The 18,938-nt window shown below is 37.6% G+C and overlaps 1 protein-coding gene across 2 annotated transcripts in view; it reads right to left on the bottom strand.

The window, feature by feature from the left end:
* TAOK1 (TAO kinase 1) overlaps positions 1–18,938 on the bottom strand; it is a 153,771-nt gene continuing 134,833 nt past the window's right edge. For both annotated transcript variants that reach the window (XM_026016302.2, XM_026016303.2), the window contains 3 exons: positions 15,317–15,529; positions 12,924–13,106; positions 1–3,870 (listed from right to left, as the gene is read on the bottom strand). In XM_026016302.2, coding sequence (XP_025872087.1) covers positions 3,409–3,870; positions 12,924–13,106; positions 15,317–15,529 — 858 coding nt within the window. In that variant the 3' untranslated portion in view covers positions 1–3,408. The remainder of the gene's footprint in view (positions 3,871–12,923; positions 13,107–15,316; positions 15,530–18,938) is intronic.

The raw sequence follows: 18,938 nt of genomic DNA, 5'->3' as shown, positions 1-18,938 counted from the left end.
TCATGGTATAATACAATTTATTTCCACTAGTGAATGGCACACATGGAGAAATGTAAAGGAGGTGTTTCAAGTACAATATTTTTCACAGGTGAAAATAAACAGTATTATTCCAGTGTCCAACACAATGTATTCTATAAAAGTTTAAAATGCCAGACATTTAGAACTTAAAGAAGTCGAAAGTTACTAAAGTCTGCCTTATGGTCTGAAAAAGATACTCATAGAGTTTTCAATTTTTGGATAGGGGGTGAGGAAAATAGGAGGGAGTGTCAAGGACATTTTAGTGTACTGAATGGTCTTTACCTGATGTCTAGGCAACTGAAAATCATGACTATGCTAAAAAGATCAACTCACCAATAAATCCTTGGCCCTGCGTACCAAGGATATTATACATGTGGGGTGGTTCAAATGCAGGGCTATTCATTTCTAGGCACAGAAATGACTAAAAGGAATGGCAGCTCTAAATAAAAATAATATAAACACATTTTACAGCTAACATTATCTATATTGATGAAAATACTTTCAGATACTATAATCTAGGATTAGAATGATGTTAATAAGAAGAGAAAAGGTATGTGCAAAAGGAAGGGAACCCTTTCTGATATGCTGGACAAGTTTCCCATACTTTTTTCTTAAATACATATATACCAAGTGAATACCAACAGTGGGGAGGAGGTAGTATTAATCTGATCAAATGCTGACATTTGTACACTGATTCAGAAAGTGCCTGCTTTTTTAGAATCTTTCAAAACCTTTCAAATTTTTCTGCTACAAGCATTACTCTTTGATGATTCCTACCATGTATGAGATTCTTCAGAAGTTAGATCTTACAAACACACACAAACCAATTAATTGGAATTATTTCTGCAAACTATAAATATTTTAATTAAAATTAACTTAATTGAATAATCCAGGTATAGTCATGACCTACAAGTAAAACTGGTTGCCACACAATTAAATCAGATACAAAGCCCTACTGGATAGACATTTGGAGTCAGTATTCAATCACAATTTTACAAGTATATGAACTGAGTAACTCGACTAATTTAAGTCTACAAGTAGACTTTAACATGTATCACTGGTAGTATTTTGGATTTTAAAGTGTTTTGCATGTGAAACTCATCTGCATCCCTATTCCACCCCTCCAGTAGTACAGATGGGCCAAACTGAATAATAGTTTTTTAAAAAGGTATCAAATTCCATAACATTTTTGGACACTTAATTCTAAAGACCTTTCCTATCATTTTCCTCCAAACAGGTACATTTTTCAATGTTTGAAATACTGTGTATTTTAATGCAAAAAAGATATTGAGAAAATTAAAAGCCCCTTTCATTAGAAGTGCATGTTATGTTCACCTAAAAACTGGTGATCTTAAGCACAGTGAAAAGTACAATGTATTAGAGTGCTACCTGAACACTACCTGAACACTAAAACTGAGTGTGAATTGTACTTTTATCTTGGTTTTAAAAAGATTTACATTTCATTATTAATTTTTTCCCCAGTTACCTTTAAATGAATGCAAAACTCCTAAAGGGGAGGATTCATGGAGATTAGGCTGACGTATCTAGAGAAGACTTACATTTGGTTGAGACAAAGATTTCGACAGTGATAGATTACTGTTTGGTCATTAGTCAGGTCTAGGTAAAGAGTATCATTGAGAAGGATCTAGAAAATTCTAACTTGGAGCCCTCTGACCACATAAAAAGCAGGACCCAGAGTTAGCAGCAAGGGTTCTTCAAGACAAGGTGGGTGGCAGGCAATAACTTGTAAGAAACTCTGATCTGTCACTGGACAGGACATGTTTTTCCTTCAAGTCATACTCATAGCTTCTTACCTACCTTCAATTCAATTTCCACACTGGCTGTGGAATACCAAGTAACATCTGACTTTTAGCATTGGGTTGATCCTTCATTGCAAAACAACACAAAAACAAACAAAATATGCCCCTCTGGAAAAAAAGTTAGCTTTCGTTAAAGAGATTCCCTGACCACTATAACTTATTTTACTTTTTTTTTTTTTTAATTTTAATTTGTCAAACTTGCTAGTTCCTTTTCAGTAGTACTTTAGCACTGAGGCTAGAGACTTCTGGAAGTGGTGTTTCCTATTGTGTGATGTTAACATGATGCCAGTCACTAAGTCTCAAGGAACTAGAAGTTTGTAAAGTATTGCAGCAACAAAAACAGCCAGGAAAAAAAAAAAAAAGGACCTGCACATGCAGCAAAATCTACAGTGGTGATGAGGATTAGTCAGCAGCTGGTAAAGTCATTGGCTCAGTGACTCCTGGTTCACTATGGCAACTACACATTTAAATAATTGGCTATTCTACTTGTAAACAGGAAATCTCACAAGCCAACCGGGGTGGGGGTGGTGGTGGTAATCAAATTATGTCTTTGTAGTGTGATGAGAATTTCAATGGATGGCAGTTTGCAAACATGGCATAATTCAAATGCCTCTGGCATTTGACATGTATTGGCTATATGTCTTTGTTTTTGTACAAAGTAAAAGTACTGTTGGGGGTTTTAGGAGTTACAGAGCTTAGCTAGGATGAGATATCACAGTTTAAGCAACAAAACGTTAGGATATATAGGCTTCATCTCCTCACTCTGCTGCTGAACATACCCACCACATGAACTTTCAGGGGCCTCTCTCACCCTCTGGCCTCCCCTTTGAAGGCTCACAGGTCTGTTGATGCAATTCCCACACAACTCATTATCTCCTGAAGCACCTCCATCTCACCATGCCACAAAGAAGGCACAATTGAACGGACAAAACGAAAACAAAAACAAAAACTGACAAACCTATGCAGCCACTCAGAAAAAGAACTAAGTTTTTTCTACTCTCTGAAAAAGTCAATGCAACCCTTTAGTGTTCATGGATTTCCACTTTTTTACTCCAAATGAGGCTGAGAAGTCAGACCAATTTAATAAAGAAAATACAGTGGTGAGGGGGATACAGGTGTGTTTCCATAATCACTTGTTTCAGCACATGCTGCCTGCTGTGAGTGGCTCCTAAGAATTTGGGGTATGGAGAAATACTTCAGATCCTGTCACAAATTTCTTAGGATATGGTTGCCCCAAAGTGATGACTCAAGCCACCATGCTACATTCCATTTTTGCAGTGTTCAGAAAATACCCCCAATCTAGCTGATTTCTTTTTACATACACACATTAATTCCCCCTTTTCAAAATTTTTCCAAAAGTTAAAAAACAAAACAAAACCCGGCAGCCAAATACTATAACATCCCAATTAGTAAACACAAACCAGAATGCTTTACAAAAATGAATGAAATATACCATATGCACTCAGCTCCCACACTGTAGTACCCAAGTGAGGAGGCTTCTGTGATGATGTCTGTAGGCAGTTTCTTTTGGCAGACAGCTCCAGCGGAATTGCCACTCTCAATTATTAAGTTATGTATAAGACATGTGTGACCCATTGGATATTTGTGAAGTGACACTCGTGCTTCTGCTCATGCCCTGCTCTGTCCGTCCCCCAGAAGCTGTCCGCCTCAGAGCCTGAGGGCTATTGCGGACTCCCATACTGCTACCTCGGGGTACCCCCTGCATTGGCCCTGAAGGGTGACCCCATGGCTGGGGTCCACCTTGCATTGGATGGCCCCAAGCTTGTGGTGGGCCACCCATGGGATGACCCCAGTGAGGTCCTGGACCTCCAGTAGGATTGTGAGACCAACCAGAAGCTCCCGGGTAGCTGTGGCTAAATGCCTCAGGGGAGAGATTGGAAAGGACCATGTTACTAAAACCTAGTCTCATGCTTTCAGAGTCAAAAGCTTCAATTTCTCTGGCTTGACGCTCCAGCAGGCTTCGTATTCGTTCTGTGCGTTCATTCTGCAAAGCCAACATCTCTTCTTCAATCTGTTTGAGGTTGGGAGAAGGAAGCAAAAAGAAAGTTGATTTATTTTTTATAATCTATAAACTAGGAAGCAATAATTACTGAGCTTTGAAGTGAACTCATAAAAAAGTTCACTCTGGCTACTTTATGGACACATTTAAAAACTCAAGAGATGTGGGGAGTCTGGCTGGTTCAGTCTAAAGAGCATGCCAACTTTTTTTTTTTTTTTTTTAAGATTTTATTCATTTATTCATGAGAGACACAAAGAGAGATGCAGAGACACAGGCAGAAGGAGAAGCAGGCTCCATGCAGAGAACTCAATGCTGGACTTGATCCCGGGACACCAGGATCACACCCTGGGCTGAAGGCAGACACTCAACCACTGAGCCACCCAGGTGTCCCAGTTGTTTTTATTTTTAAGATGAGACAGAGGGAGAAGGAGGGGGGGAGCGGGGAGGGAGGGAGAGAGAGAGAGAGAAAGAGAGAGAAAGAGAGGCACACAGAATCTTAAGCAGACTCTACACCCAGCACAGGGCTCAATCGCACAACCCTGAGATCATGACCTGAGCTGAAATAAAGAGTCCGACATCCAACACTTAACTGACTGAGCCATCCAGGTGCCCCTGAAGAGTGTGTGACTCTTGATTTCAGGGTCATGAGTTCCAGCCTTATGTTTTATTTTTTTCCAATGTATTTTATTTTTACTTAAAAATAAATAAAAACTAAAAAATTGTATGAAAAAATTTAAAGAGATGTACTGTAGAAATTGTACATAATTTATATTTTTAAAATGTGTAAGATCAGGGGTACCTCAGTTGGTTAAACATCTGCCTTCAGCTCAGGTCATGATCACAGGATCCAGCCCCACAGTGGGCTCCCTGATCAGCAGGATGTCTGCATCTCCATCTCCATCTCCCTCTGCCCCTCGCCTCCACTTGTGCTCACTCGCTCTCTCAAATAAATAAAATCTTTTAAAAAAAATGTGTAAGTTCTTTTAATTTAATTAATCTGTTCATTTATTTATTTATCCTAAGATCAAGTTCTTTTTAAAAATTAAAGATGTTTGTTTTTTATTTAATAAATAAATATGAAAAATAAATATGAAAAATATTTATTATTTTTCATTTGCAGATAGTTGGGGTTACATTAGTTTCAGGTTAAAATCAAGTTGTTGTTGTTTGTTTTTTTTTAAATAGGCTCCATGCCCAACATGGGGCTTGAACTTGTGACCCTGAGATTAAGAGTCACATGCTGTAGGGGGATCCCTGGATGGCTCAGCGGTTCAGCACCTGCCTTCAGACCAGGGTGTGATCCTGGAGTCCCGGGATCGAGTTCCACATCAGGCTTCCTGTATGGAGCCTGCTTCTCCCTCTGACTGTGTCTCTGCCTCTCTCTCTCTCTCTCTGTATCTCATGAATAAATAAATAAAATCTTAAAAAAAAAAAAAAAAGAGTCACATGCTGTACTGACTGACCCAACCTGACACCCCTAAAATCAAGTTCTTAAAAGCACCTGGCTGGCTCAGTCGGTACATCACGTGACTCCTGATCTCAGGGTCTTGCGTTCAAGCACCATATTGGGCATGGAGCCTACTTAAAAAAAAACAAAAAACAAAGGTAGTACTTCTATTTAAATAATAAATCAAGGCAATTATGATCAATAGCTACTAAATCCATTAAAGTTAAATGAGAAAGAAAAGGTGTAGGGGGAAACTAGCCTTATCAGATATCCCAAAATGTCACTCTAATATAATAAATATAAAGGACACCTGGGTGGCTCAGTTGGTTGAGCATCTGACTCTTGGCTTTGGCTCAGGTTGTGGTCTTAGGGTCATAAGATCCAGTCCCACACTGGGCTCTGCACTCAGTGCAGAGTCTGCTTGGGATTCTTTCTCCCTCTGCTCCTACTGCTTGTGCTTGCTCTCTTTCTCTCTCTCAGAAATAAATCAATCTTAAAATAAATACGGTACTGGTGCAAAATACTTAGTGAAACAGAATGAAGATCTCAGTTTGTAGGCTTGCATTTATTTATGATTTGACTTGTTTATTTGAGAGAGAGAGAAAATTAGTAGGGGAGTGGTAGGCAGGGGGAGACAGAGAAGAATCCCTGCTGACCAGGGAGGCTGATGTGGGGCTCAGTCCCAGGACTTTGAAATAATGACCTGAACTGAAGGGAAACAATGGACTGAGCCACCCAGACACCTCTTTGTAGGCAGCAAGACAAAAGCGGTAATTAGTTTAATGGGAGAAACAAACAGCACAAGAACATTTGGCCAACATCTGGAAGGAAATGGGAATAGAATCCCATCCTACACTACATTCCAGATAGACCAAAACTTTAAGTGAAAGCAAACAAAAAAACTAAAAAGTTTTCATTGAAAAGTTAGGAGATTTTATATAGCTAAAAATTCATAGTTGAGTAGCCATGATAATCAGTTCTGGAAAACTGAAAGTATTACAAATAAATACAGCTGATTGTATATAAAATTTTTTAAATATTAAAAATACATAAAGTCAATAGACTATGAAAAAAGTTGGGGATTTTTTTTTAAAAAGATTTTATTTATTCATGAGAGACAAGAGAGAGGCAGAGACATAGGCAGAGGGAGAAGCAGGCTCCTTGCAAGGAGCCCCATGTGGGACTCAATCCCAGATCCTGGGATCATGCCCTGAGTCGAAGGCAACACTCAACCACTGAGCCACCCAGGCATCCACAAGTTGGAGGATTTTATGAATGATCATACTGACAAAACCTGAACACCCTGATCAATATTAATATCACTTAAAGGGCAGCCCCAGTGGCTCAGAGGTTTAGCGCCGCCTTCAGCCCAGGGCCTGATCCTAGCGATCCGGGATCGAGTCCCATGTCGGGCTCCCTGCATGGAGCCTGTTTCTCCCTCTGCCTGTGTCTCTACCTCTCTCTCTGTGTGTGTGTCTCTCATGAATAAATAAATAAAATCTTAAAAAAAAAAATCACTTAAAGGTGGCATAGTTAGACATTATGTATCTCTTGATGTGATGCAACAGGAAGTACACTATAACCCTTAAGACAATTCCCTGCAAAATTTTTTAAAGAAAAAGTTTAATCTAAATATAATCATGTCTCTGGACCTAATTACCAGTTTACAGGAAATATGAAATAAAGAAGAGAGGACTACATTAAATGACACTATGAAGATGAAATAAGCCAAATCCATAAGTGAGAATTCCTACGGAACAAATGATCCAATCCCCAATTAAAAAAAAAAAAAAAAAAAAAAGGTGGACAGGGATCAGTTAGACTAAAAAACTTAAAAGATAATTAGCTAAATGTAATATCTGGACTTAACCAATCCAAATAAACCAACTTAAGACATTTTTGGAATCAAATGGTGGTATGCTGAAATTTCTTCCTCACCTCCTGCCTCTACCACAAAGTTTTATGTGTGGAGCAGGGGGATAGATAAGAAAAATTTAGCAAAATATTGGTAACTATTGAAGCTGGGTGGTTAAGGACTTGGGAGTTGCACTGTACTAATGCCTCCTACTTCTGTATACGTTTGAAAATTTCCATGATCGGGGCACCTGGGTGGCTCAGTGGTTGAGTGTCTTCCTTTGGCTCGGGTCTGATTCCAGGGTCCTGGGATTGAGTCCCACATGAGGCTCCCTATGGGGAGCCTTCTTCTCCCTCTGCCTCTCTCTCTCTCTCTCTCTCTCTCTCTGGGTCTCTCATGAATAAATAAATAAAATCTTAAAAAAACTTCCATGATAAAAAGTTTTTTAAAAATAAGAAATAATTTAAAAAGGAGCATTAAATCAGTTATCAAGGTTGTTGAGGATTTAGGGATCCCTGGGTGGCGCAGCGGTTTAGCGCCTGCCTTTGGCCCAGGGCGCGATCCTGGAGACTCGGGATCGAATCCCACATCGGGCTGCCGGTGCATGGAGCCTGCTTCTCCCTCTGCCTGTGTCTCTGCCTCTCTCTCTCTCTCTCTCTCTCTCTGTGACTATCATAAATAAATAAATATTGAAAAAAAAAATTAAAAAAAAAAAAAAAAAGGTTGTTGAGGATTTAAACCAATACTTAATGCTCTCTGCAGAAATCAAACTCAACAAATGAGTTTAGTTTTTATGTATCAAGTTTTCAGAAGTTCCAATTTTTTAAAAAAAATATGAAGTTTCGCAGAGGAGACACATGCAAATAAAAAGTCCTAATCGAATGTGGTAAGACATAATAACAGATTTACAAGGTATAGCAGAAATAAAAAGAGATGGAGTGATTGACTCTATAAGGGAGAAAGATAAGTGTAAATTAAGTATTCCCAGAGGAGGTGGCAGAGACTGGATTGTGAAGGAAGAATACAAGTTTACCAGGAAGAGAAAGGGAAGGAAAAAATATTTTCAGCCAAGGGAACATGTGCAAAGACATGGGAAAATGATAAGTATTTTGGTCAGAACAGATTCCAGTAAGGAGAGTTTGAAAATTATTGAAAGGGGGTGCCTGGGTGGCTCAGTGGTTGAGAGTCTGCCTTTGGTTCAGGGTGTGCTCATGGGATCTGGGATCGAGTTCCACACTGATCTCCCTGTATGGAACCTGGTTCTCCTTCTGCCTGTGTCTCTGCCCCCCACCTCTGTCTCTCATGAATAAATAAATAAAATCTTAAAAAAAAAAGAAATTATTGAATTTTCTAGGTACTAAAGTGTTACAAAGTTTTAGAGTGAGCATTTTATGTGAAGGCTGAAGAACTTAAGATTAGACAAGAGTGCTTTTGAGGGAAAGACATCAAAATTGTTAACTGTGGTGATTTCTGAGTGCTGGGACTACAAACATTTTTTTAAAAAAGATTTATTTATTTATTTATTTATTTATTTATTATTTATGATAGACATAGAGAGAGAGAGAGGCAGAGACACAGAAGGAGGGAGAAGCAGGCTCCATGCAGGAGCCTGATGTGGGACTCGATCCCAGGTCTCCAGGACCAGGCCCTGGGCTGCAGGCGGCGCTAAACTGCTGTACCACCGGGGCTCCCCTGACTACAGACATTTTAATTTCTATTTATGCTTTTCTAAACTTGTCAAGCTTTTTTTTCTGTAAAGATTTTTATTTATTTATTTTTTTTATTTTTAATTTTTATTTATTTATGATAGTCACACACACACATAGAGAGAGAGGCAGAGACACAGGCAGAGGGAGAAGCAGGCTCCATGCATCGGGAGCCCGACGTGGGATTCGATCCTGGGTCTCCAGGATCGCGCCCTGGGCCAAAGGCAGGCGCCAAACCGCTGCGCCACCCAGGGATCCCAAGATTTTTATTTTACCCAATATGGAGCTCAAACTCACAACCATGTGATCAAGAGGCACATGTTCTCATGACTAAGCCAGCCAAGTGCCCCTTAAACTTATCAAGTTTTAAGAAAAATGATTGTGTATTTAATAAAATAAATGTCCACTTTTAATAATCACATATAAAATCCTATAAATCCATATAAAAAGAATTTACATATCTCTAAGGATTCAAAGAACTTCAAATTTATCTTTTAACTATTTTTAATGTAAAACTTAAAAAAATCCACTTACTAAAAGCATTTAATTCAAGGGATCTAATTAATGATGGGAATGTGCTGAGTATATAACTGATCTGAATGTCTTGCATATTGTCTGAAGGAAACTCGTGACAAAAATATTAAACACTAATGTTTATCAACCTTTTATGTAGTATGCTTTCAGTTTTGTTTGCTGATTAGTATTGTCATTTAAGAAACTCAGAACATTTTTCAATAATATAAAAATGAAACTAAGATTTATGATGGACTACATTAATTCCTATTCTTTTAAAACCTGTGACTTTAAAAAATTAAAATTATAAATAAACAAACAAAACCTGTGACTTAGTTTTTGTAAATTAGAAAAGTGGCTTCACTGGGTTGATAAGAGTTACTGTAATTAAGACTTTTGAGAGGATCTTCCAGCCAATTTCCTTTGAAATCAAATGCGGCATTTTTGTATAAATATTTTCAGTTCCACAAAGAAAGGTCCTAAAAATTGCCAATTCTTACTTAAAAACTACCAACCATGTTATTGATGCTGTAAAATACTGAGAGAAAACTAAATGAAATAATAAAAAAAAAGCCCACTTATACTTTGGAGATACTGCCACTTTTCATGCATGTATAAAATTCACATGGGATTTAACATTTTTCTTTAATTTTTATTTTTTTTTAAAGATTTTATTTATTTATTTATGAGAGACACAGAGAGGGAGAGAGAGAGAGGCAGAGACACAGGCAGAGGGAGAACCAGGCTCCATGCAGGGAGCCTGATATAGGACTCGATCCTGGATCTCCAGGATCAGACCCTGGGCGGAAGGCGGCACTAAACCGCTGAGCCACCTGGGCTGCCCCTGAAAACAATTTTTTTAAACAGAATTATTATTCATCTATAAACAACTAATGTTCACTCAGATTCCATCTGTATTTTCAGACGGCTGCTTCCTTTCTGTACAACCAGTAAATACAAGGTACAGAAAAATAGCTGTTAAAACTTTTCAAAGTTTTTATAGGGAGGGTACATGGATTTGGCAGTTGCCAACTGATCCAAACTGCTCTACAGTCATGCCCTTCATTTGAAATGTAACCATTAGCCCTAAAAATCAAGCAGCAACTCAAAGCACTACAGATTATCATCCTATTGTTTTTAAAATTATTTTTAATACTAAGTAATTGTTAGTATTTTCCATTATCCAAAGTAATATTTAAAAAAGTAAAGTAGAAAAAAGAACAAATCTACTGTATTAAATAGCCACTAACATTCTTTCAATTCACTATAAGTGTAATTTGTCTTTTTGATTTCATTCAATACATCATAAGCATTTCCCCATATTAATACTGTCTTTGTAGCCATCATTTAAATGGCTGAGCAAGATTTCATTGGCTTAGCCATAATTACTTAATTATATCTCTATTTAGATGGTTAGGTGATTTTTTTCCCCAAGCTTTTATTTAAATTCCAGTTAGAAAAAAAAAAAATTCCAGTTAGTTAACATAGAGTGTAATATTAGTTTTAGGTGTAGAATTTAGTGATTCATCACTTATATATATACAACACCAGATATATCACAAGTGCACTTAATCCTCATCACTCATTTAACCCATTTCCCCCACTGACCTGCCCACTTCCCCTCCAGTAACCTAAATGGTTAGATATTTTAAACCATTATAAAATGTTATAATGACCATTTATATGCATAATTTTCCCTGTATTTTGGATTTCCTTAGGCTAAATTCTAAAAGTCTCAAATGCTTAACAATTCAAAGCTCAATATATACATTCAAATTGCTTTTCAAAATGCATTTACAGTGTATGAGAGTACCACTGTACCTTCTCCAGTGGGTATCAGTTTTAAACAGGCTTTGTAGAACATGTAGACTTTGGTTCATATATTGAAAAAAGACTGTACCTAAGATACTAATTAGCACTGTTTAAATTCTGAACCACTAGATGGAGCTAAAAATACAAATACATTTTAATAGTACCAATATTTCTCCCGATATTATTTCTAAAATATTATAGGTTATCCTTTTAGATAATTTTGAAGCATAAGAGGCAGAACTTCGGACTGAATTTTAAATGTTCAAATTGGAATCAGATTTATAAAATCTGAAAAAACTAGATTAAAAAAAATTTTTATGTATCTTTCTCACCTTGAATGAGAAACATAACGGAGATAATTTTTAGAGCCAAAGAACTCTCAAAGAAGCTAGAGTAATAATAGACAGCTGTCCTGGGAAATAGTAACATCTTAGTTAAGTGAATTTTTTTAATATGAGAAGACACTGTATTTTTATCCAGAAACAATGACAACTTTCATTAGGCAAGACTATTAGGCAAATATTCACTTACAATGGACCTAAGACAATACCAGCTATTGGGAACCATGGCTCAGGAATTCTTTTTTTTTGCTCAGGAATTATTATTTTTTTTTAAGATTTATTTATTTATTTATGATAGAGATAGAGATAGAGAGAGAGAGAGAGAGAGAGGCAGACACAGGAGGAGGGAGAAGCAGGCTCCATGCACCGGGAGCCCGACGTGGGATTCGATCCCGGGTCTCCAGGATCGCGCCCTGGGCTAAAGGCAGGCGCCAAACCGCTGCGCCACCCAGGGATCCCTAGCTCAGGAATTCTTAAACATAGCTTTGAATCCTGAATATTCTACTACAGTTGACCCTTGGACAACATGAGTTTGAACTACATGTTTCTCCTTACATATGATTTTTTTCCAATACAGTATAATACTGTAAATGTATTTTCTCTTTTCTAGCTTACTATATTGTAAGAAGACAGTATGTAATACATCAAAATACATACAATACCTCAACTGAGCCACCCAAGGTGGCTGTGTGTATGTGTATGTAACACATACAAAATATGTGTTAGTTGACTATGTTATTTGTAAGGCTTCTGGTCACTTTTATACATGAAGAAAAGTTAATGCAAATTTCAACCGGACAGGTTGTTACAGCCCCTAACCCCCACATTGTTCAAGGATCAACTATGCTTCTAACAACAAATAGTGTCCTCTTTAATGTCTTAAAAATCTTCTGCCCATCATTCTTTCCCCCCAAACACACTCATACTCACACACACAATTTTACTATCTTAAAGGATCAAATGAATTTGGGGATTCTAGTTCGATTGTTTAATATATCTGACAAAGAATAAGTAAATATAAATAAGGCAATTACTAACATTCTTTTTCTTTACTATCCAAGTTTTTCTCCAATCTCCCTAGAGTGAGGTACATAAAATAAGTGAGAATCACAATGCTAGAGCTACTCTCTCCCAATTCATATAATTCCATATTCCTTCCTCTAGCAATTACTACTTATATTTCCCCTTGATGTTTAGTACTCAATAATTGTAAGGTTCATTACTGAATCAATAATTTTAAAGAAAAAGAAAAACACTACTAAAACTAGAATTAAGGAAGCACAGTATTGTGAAAACAATCTAATGCCACCAATCAATATGAAAAAATATTTATAAAATGCTTCTGCTGAAAGCAAACACTAGCACAATTACCTTCCTTGTATTACTTATACCTTTTGTTCTAAGAGTGCCCTGCGGAGAGAGACCCTCTGTTCAAGTTCTCGAAGCTCTCGATCATGTTGTGCCTCGGCTTGCATCTTGATTTTGCTCTGATATGCATTCAACAGCTCCAGTTCCTGCTGCAGCTGCATCTTCAAAACCTGGCACTCTGCTTCCTGTGCTTCATCCAAACGTAGCTGAAAGAGAGAAAGAAAATATACTGTGAGTTATCTATCCCTTACCTTACGGAAAACAGGAGGTGAGAAAAGACAGACTATTCTCTTTTGTAGGATACACAATTGTTCTTTCTCTCTCATGCCTTGGAGTAAACATCTCTGAAAAGGAAGGCCTAGTAATCACTGATGGCATTAGGAAGATAAAACTATCATGAGCTCTCTGGAGGATGCCTTAAAAATCACATTTTTCTTAAGAAAAATCTAGAATATGATCACTCTGAATACTTTCTCTCCAATAGAAATAACTATAGCATAGGGGCCAGCAAACAGCCTGCTGGCCAAATCTGGGCAGTTGCCTGGGTTTTTTTGTTTAGGGACCAGCAAACAGCCTGCTGGCCAAATCTGGGCAGTTGCCTGGGTTTTTTTGTTTTTACTTTTTTATACACTGTACTAGTTAAGAACGGTTGTTGTTGGTTTTGGTTTTTTTGTTTGTTTGTTTTTAAAGATTTATTTATTTGGGGAGCTTGGGTGGCTCAGCTGGTTAACATTTGCCTTTGGTTACGGTCATGATCCTGGAGTCCCAGGATCTAGCCCCACATCAGGCTCCCTGCTCAGTGAGGAGTCTGCTTCTCTCTCTCCCTCGATTCCTTCCCTGCCTGTGCTCTCTCTAAAATTATTGGGACGCCTGGGTGGCTCAGCGGTTGTGCATCTGCCTTTGGCTCAGGGCGTGATCCCACTGTCCCCGGATCGAGTTCTGCATTGGGCTCCCTGCATGGAGCCTGCTTCTCCCTCTGCCTATGTGTCCGCCTGCCTCTCTCTCTCTCTCTGTCTCTCATGAATAAATAAATAAAATCTTAAAAAAACAGAATAAAATAAAAAAATTTTTTAAAAATTTATTTGTCCTAGAGAAAGAGGGAGAGAGCACGAGAGGGAGGTGCAGAGGGAGAGGGAGAGAGAATCCCAAGCAGACTCCTCATTGAGCTCAGAGCCGGACAGGGGACTCAATCTCATGACCCGAAGACCACGACCTGAGCCAAAATCAAGAGTTGGAGGCTTAAACAACTGTGCCACCCAGGCACCTCAAGAATGGTTTTTACATTTGAAATAGTTACCTTTTAAATGGCTATATAAGTACCCACATGGTATCTTCAATTTTGCCTCCTGCCCTACAAACTCTAAAATATTTACTATCTGGCCTTTAAGAAAATGTTTACAAAACTTATATAGAAAAAAAAAAGAAAAAAAAAAACTTATATAGAAAATATTTTGGGGTTCTTGGGTGGCTCAGTTGATTAAATGCTCAACTCCTGGTTTTGGCTCTGGTCATGGTATCAGGGTCATGGGATCCAGGCATAAGTGTGACTCCACACTCAGTAGGGAGTCTTCTTTTTTCCCTCTCTCTGCCTTTCTCCACCCACCTACCACCTGCACTCTCTCCCTAAAATAAATAAATAAATCTTTAAAAGTATTTCATGTTTTTTATTTAAAGATTTTATTTATTCATTCATGAGAGACACAGAAAGAGAGACAGCCTCTGGCAGAGGGAAAAGCAAGCAGGCTCCATGCAAGGAGCCCGATGTGGGACTTCATCCAAGGAATCTGGGATCACGCCCTGTGTCAAAGGTAGACGCTCAACCGCTGAGCCACTCAGGCATCCCTTTAAAAATATTTCATATTTGTATTTAAATGTGACCATCTGAATTCCAAATACAGTACTACTTTTTGCCTACTACCTAACAAGGCTGCTGCTCCAATCTTGACATGTTATTGGGGTAAGTGCTAAACACCTGAGGAGCACTGGCAGAGAGCCTGTTTAAAACTTCAGGTCTAAATGTATCAATGAGAATTCTATATCCACATGCATGCTTCCAAGCAATGCTCAGAACAGGAAGACTATGGAGCATCACCACTATTTCCCAAGCTGCAGGAGAACTATCATTTCTTTTTTTTTTTTTTAAGATTTTATTTATTTATTTATGAGAGACATAGAGAGAGAGAGGCAGAGACACAGGCAGAGGGAGAAGCAGGTCCCATGCAGGGAGCCTGACGTGGGACTCAATCCCAGGTCCCCAGGATCAGGCCCTGGGCTGAAGGCAGCGCTAAATCGCTGAGCCACCCGGGCTGCCCAGAACTATCATTTCTAATTAGCATTTTAATTGCTGGGATTTCATTGCTGTAGAAGGGAAAGGAGCACTAACTAAATTTATTTTGCCTAAATAAAACAAACTCACAGCTTGTGTGGAGAGCATTTCATTAATGCTGTGGTCATACTGCTCAGCCAAGATGGCTAACTTCCGGGTCTGCTCCTCCTTGAGTCGTTTCAGAACAGCCTTGTGCTCACTCTTTGGTGTCGTCTCCAATAGGTGATTTCTTAATGCTTTATACTGTCTGGTTTGAATTTTGCAGGTGTCCTGAAACTGCTTTTTTATTTGGAGTTCTTTAGACTAGGAAGAAAAAAATAGATGCATGTAATTTTTAATATATGGCATTTGGTATACCTTAGGCTTACATTAAAACAAATGCTACCAGGAAAACAGGAGAACAAAAACAAAAAGGTCAGATCATAAGGTTGCAGTTACTTTTGCACTTGGCTATTAGGTCACACCACTAGATTCCATGCATTTTTTAAACAAAAGCTCTAATTAAAAAAATTAAAATATCAATAATCTCACTTATCACAGGACTTAAAGCAATAGTTATTATTTTGTTAGAAATTTAGTGCCCTAAGTAAATATTAAAATTAGCTTTACCATGTATATTGATGACAGAAAATTAAATTTCTTCTCATGCATTTAGTAGCCAGACAATATCTGAGACACTTTGCTTCAATTTCTTTTAATAATAATCTTAACTCTAACTACATACTGTATAACAGATCCCACAAAAGCGGGCATTAGTAACAGACTAATATTGTTATTTATAGTTAATTATCCTTTTCACCTGAAACTAGGTAGAAACACACTTAGTAATGGTTTATGCTTTAATACCATAAGCAAAAACCTGAAGTCAGTCAGGTTAACTCATCTTTTAAAGGTCAAACAAAAGTTATGGGGCAAGGGAGAGGACAACTTCCTTGGGAGTGATAAGCTACATAAGCTACATAAGCTACATAAATATATTTTTTTAAAGATTTTATTTATTTATTCATGAGACACACACACACATACACAGAGGCAGAGACACAGGCAGAGGGAGAAGCAGGCTCCATGCAGGGAGCCCGATGTGGAACTCGATCCCAGGTCTCCAGGATCACGCCCTGGGCCGAAGGCAGCGCTAAACCACTGAGCCACCTGGGCTACCCTACATAAATATTTCTGAGATAAAATAATTGAGCCCAGAGACAGTTTTGGCTTTAATTTTTGTTAATCACAGGTTATTCTATGAACTCAGGTTTTAGCACAATTTGATGAGATATAATTCTAGAAAGTATATTGAGTCTGTAAGTGAGAATATATTTATTTACTCCACTAAGGCAGAACCTACACTTGAAATTATTTTACCTTAATGTAAATACTGCCAGATATTGATTAGTTGCTTCAGTATGCAACATATGTACATATTAACAAAGTAAAACACTTGTCAAGGAACTAGTTATTATTCACCACCCCTTGTAATACTACAACATCAAATAGACTTTTCCATATTTCATACCAACTGAGGTACTAGATCATAGTCATAATACTTTATTCTGTGAAGGGTCAAGAATTGTCTAACTAGAAAGAGAAACTCTGTGTTTAATTATGCTTTGTAGCACTATACTTAAATACTGTCCTTGGTTAACAAAATTCTTCCAGGTTAGCTAGGAATGAAACAATGAAATTTAGACATTCTCTCCTGTCTCTCTATAACATTCACTCTTTTAAAAGTTCTTATTTTGGGTATCCCTGGGTGGTTCAGCGGATTGGCGCCTGCCTTTGGCCCGGGGCACAATCCTGGAGTCGCGGGATCAAGTCCCGCGTCAGGCTCCTGGCATGGAGCCTGCTTCTCCCTCTGCCTGTGTCTCTGCTTCTCTCTCTCTATCATGAATAAATAAATAAAATCTTAAAAAAAAAGTTCTTATTTTTAAAATATGCTACCAAGAAAACTGTAATCATTCCATATCATTAGCCTAAAGAGAAAAAAGAACTTGAAAAATTTTTTTCAGCAAGAGTTAACACTTATACCTAAGAATAAACTATATCCCTCAATAGTTAACCCAAGTGAAAACAAAAACAAAGTTACAGTCGTTTCCCTTCACTTATACTCATTTAACACTATTATCTGGATAGCAGATGAAGAAACGTATTTAGGCAATACGTATTTACCCAACTCATTCTACAGAAATGACACACTTACATAAGTGCTCAAACTAAAGTCCCCCTACTCCCCATTAAAGTCTTGAAGGAAGTTGGAAGACACAACTATTAAGACTTAAGCAAATAAAAATGGGATGACTTGGGAGTTAAAATATAGACTATTTTCTTTAAGCAAGGAGACGGATATACATAATTCAGAGGAACATCATGATTTTCTTCCCTACAAAAGTAACAGAACAATTTCCTTTATGGAAAATCTTGAGATCACTGGTCATCAAAGGAGGCATTCTAAATCATTTAAAGTCTGAGTATGATTGTGAAATATTATTGCTCTCCTCACTTTTTGTATAGTATCTGCATAAATTAAATACAGTGTTTATAAGCTTTCAAACCAAAAAGGTTCCAACAAGAGGAAACAGAAAGGAAGGCTTAAACATCAAACAACCACCTATTTCAAGTCTTAGAGAAATACAATCATACTAGATTTATGGTATGACTATAGAAAACTAACCAGCTTTCAGTTTGGTTTACTTCTGGGTACTGTTGACTTTATAACAATAATTAATCTTACAGACATGTTGTTTAAAAAATCTTTTGGTGGGAAATTGTTCTGTAGCCACAAGAGTATATATTTTCTTCATTACAAAGACAAAATAAATCTGAAAAATCATTATAATTCCAATTTTTCTAAGCAATGACTAATTAAAGTTACATGGGGAGTCAACATAAGCTAATCTAAATGATGCTAATTATTTTGAAGACATAACAAAGTAAAATTTTACCCCAGTTCACAAGTAAAGGGTAAACCATCTTAATTTTGCTTCTATATTTCATTCAAGATAGTCTATTAGAATGGAGTTGCATGGGAATCAGAGTTACAATTGGATACAGTATAGATTCTAGATTTTAACACAGATTACCCCTGTTAATGAATTTCACTTCAGTTCAGGACAGTTAAAGACAAAGAACAATTTTATTATTTATTTTATTTTATTTATTTTATTTTATTTTTATTTTTATTTTTTAAAGATTTTATTTATTTACTCATGAGACACACACACACACACACACACACACACACAGAGGCAGAGACATAGGCAGAGTGAGAAGCAAGGTCCATGGAGGGAGCCTGATGTGGGACTCAGTCCCGAGTCTCTATGATCATGCCCTGAAGGCGGCGCTAAACCGCTGGGCCACTGGGACTGCCCTACTTTTTTTTTTTTTTTTTTAAGATTTTGTTTATTTATTCATGAGAGACACAGAAAGAGAGAGAGAGAGAGAGAGAGAGAGAGGCAGAGACACAGGCAGAGGGAGAAGCAGGCTCCATGCAGGGAGCCCGACGTGGGACTCGATCCTGGGTCTCCAGGATCACACCCTGGGCCGAAGGCAGCGCTAAACCGCTGGGCTGCCCAAAGAACAGTTTTATGGTTAAATTATCAAATAAAAGCCGTAAAGTTTGTTTGTTTGTTTGTTTATTTATTTATTTATTTAACATTTAGGTTTTTTTTTTTTAAATATTTTATTTATTGATTCATGAGAGAGAGAGGGAGAGATACAG

Source organism: Vulpes vulpes, chromosome 2 (genome assembly GCF_048418805.1).
Source record: "Vulpes vulpes isolate BD-2025 chromosome 2, VulVul3, whole genome shotgun sequence".
NCBI classification, from domain to species: domain Eukaryota; kingdom Metazoa; phylum Chordata; class Mammalia; order Carnivora; family Canidae; genus Vulpes; species Vulpes vulpes.
This window is presented reverse-complemented; position numbering and strand designations above follow the sequence as displayed.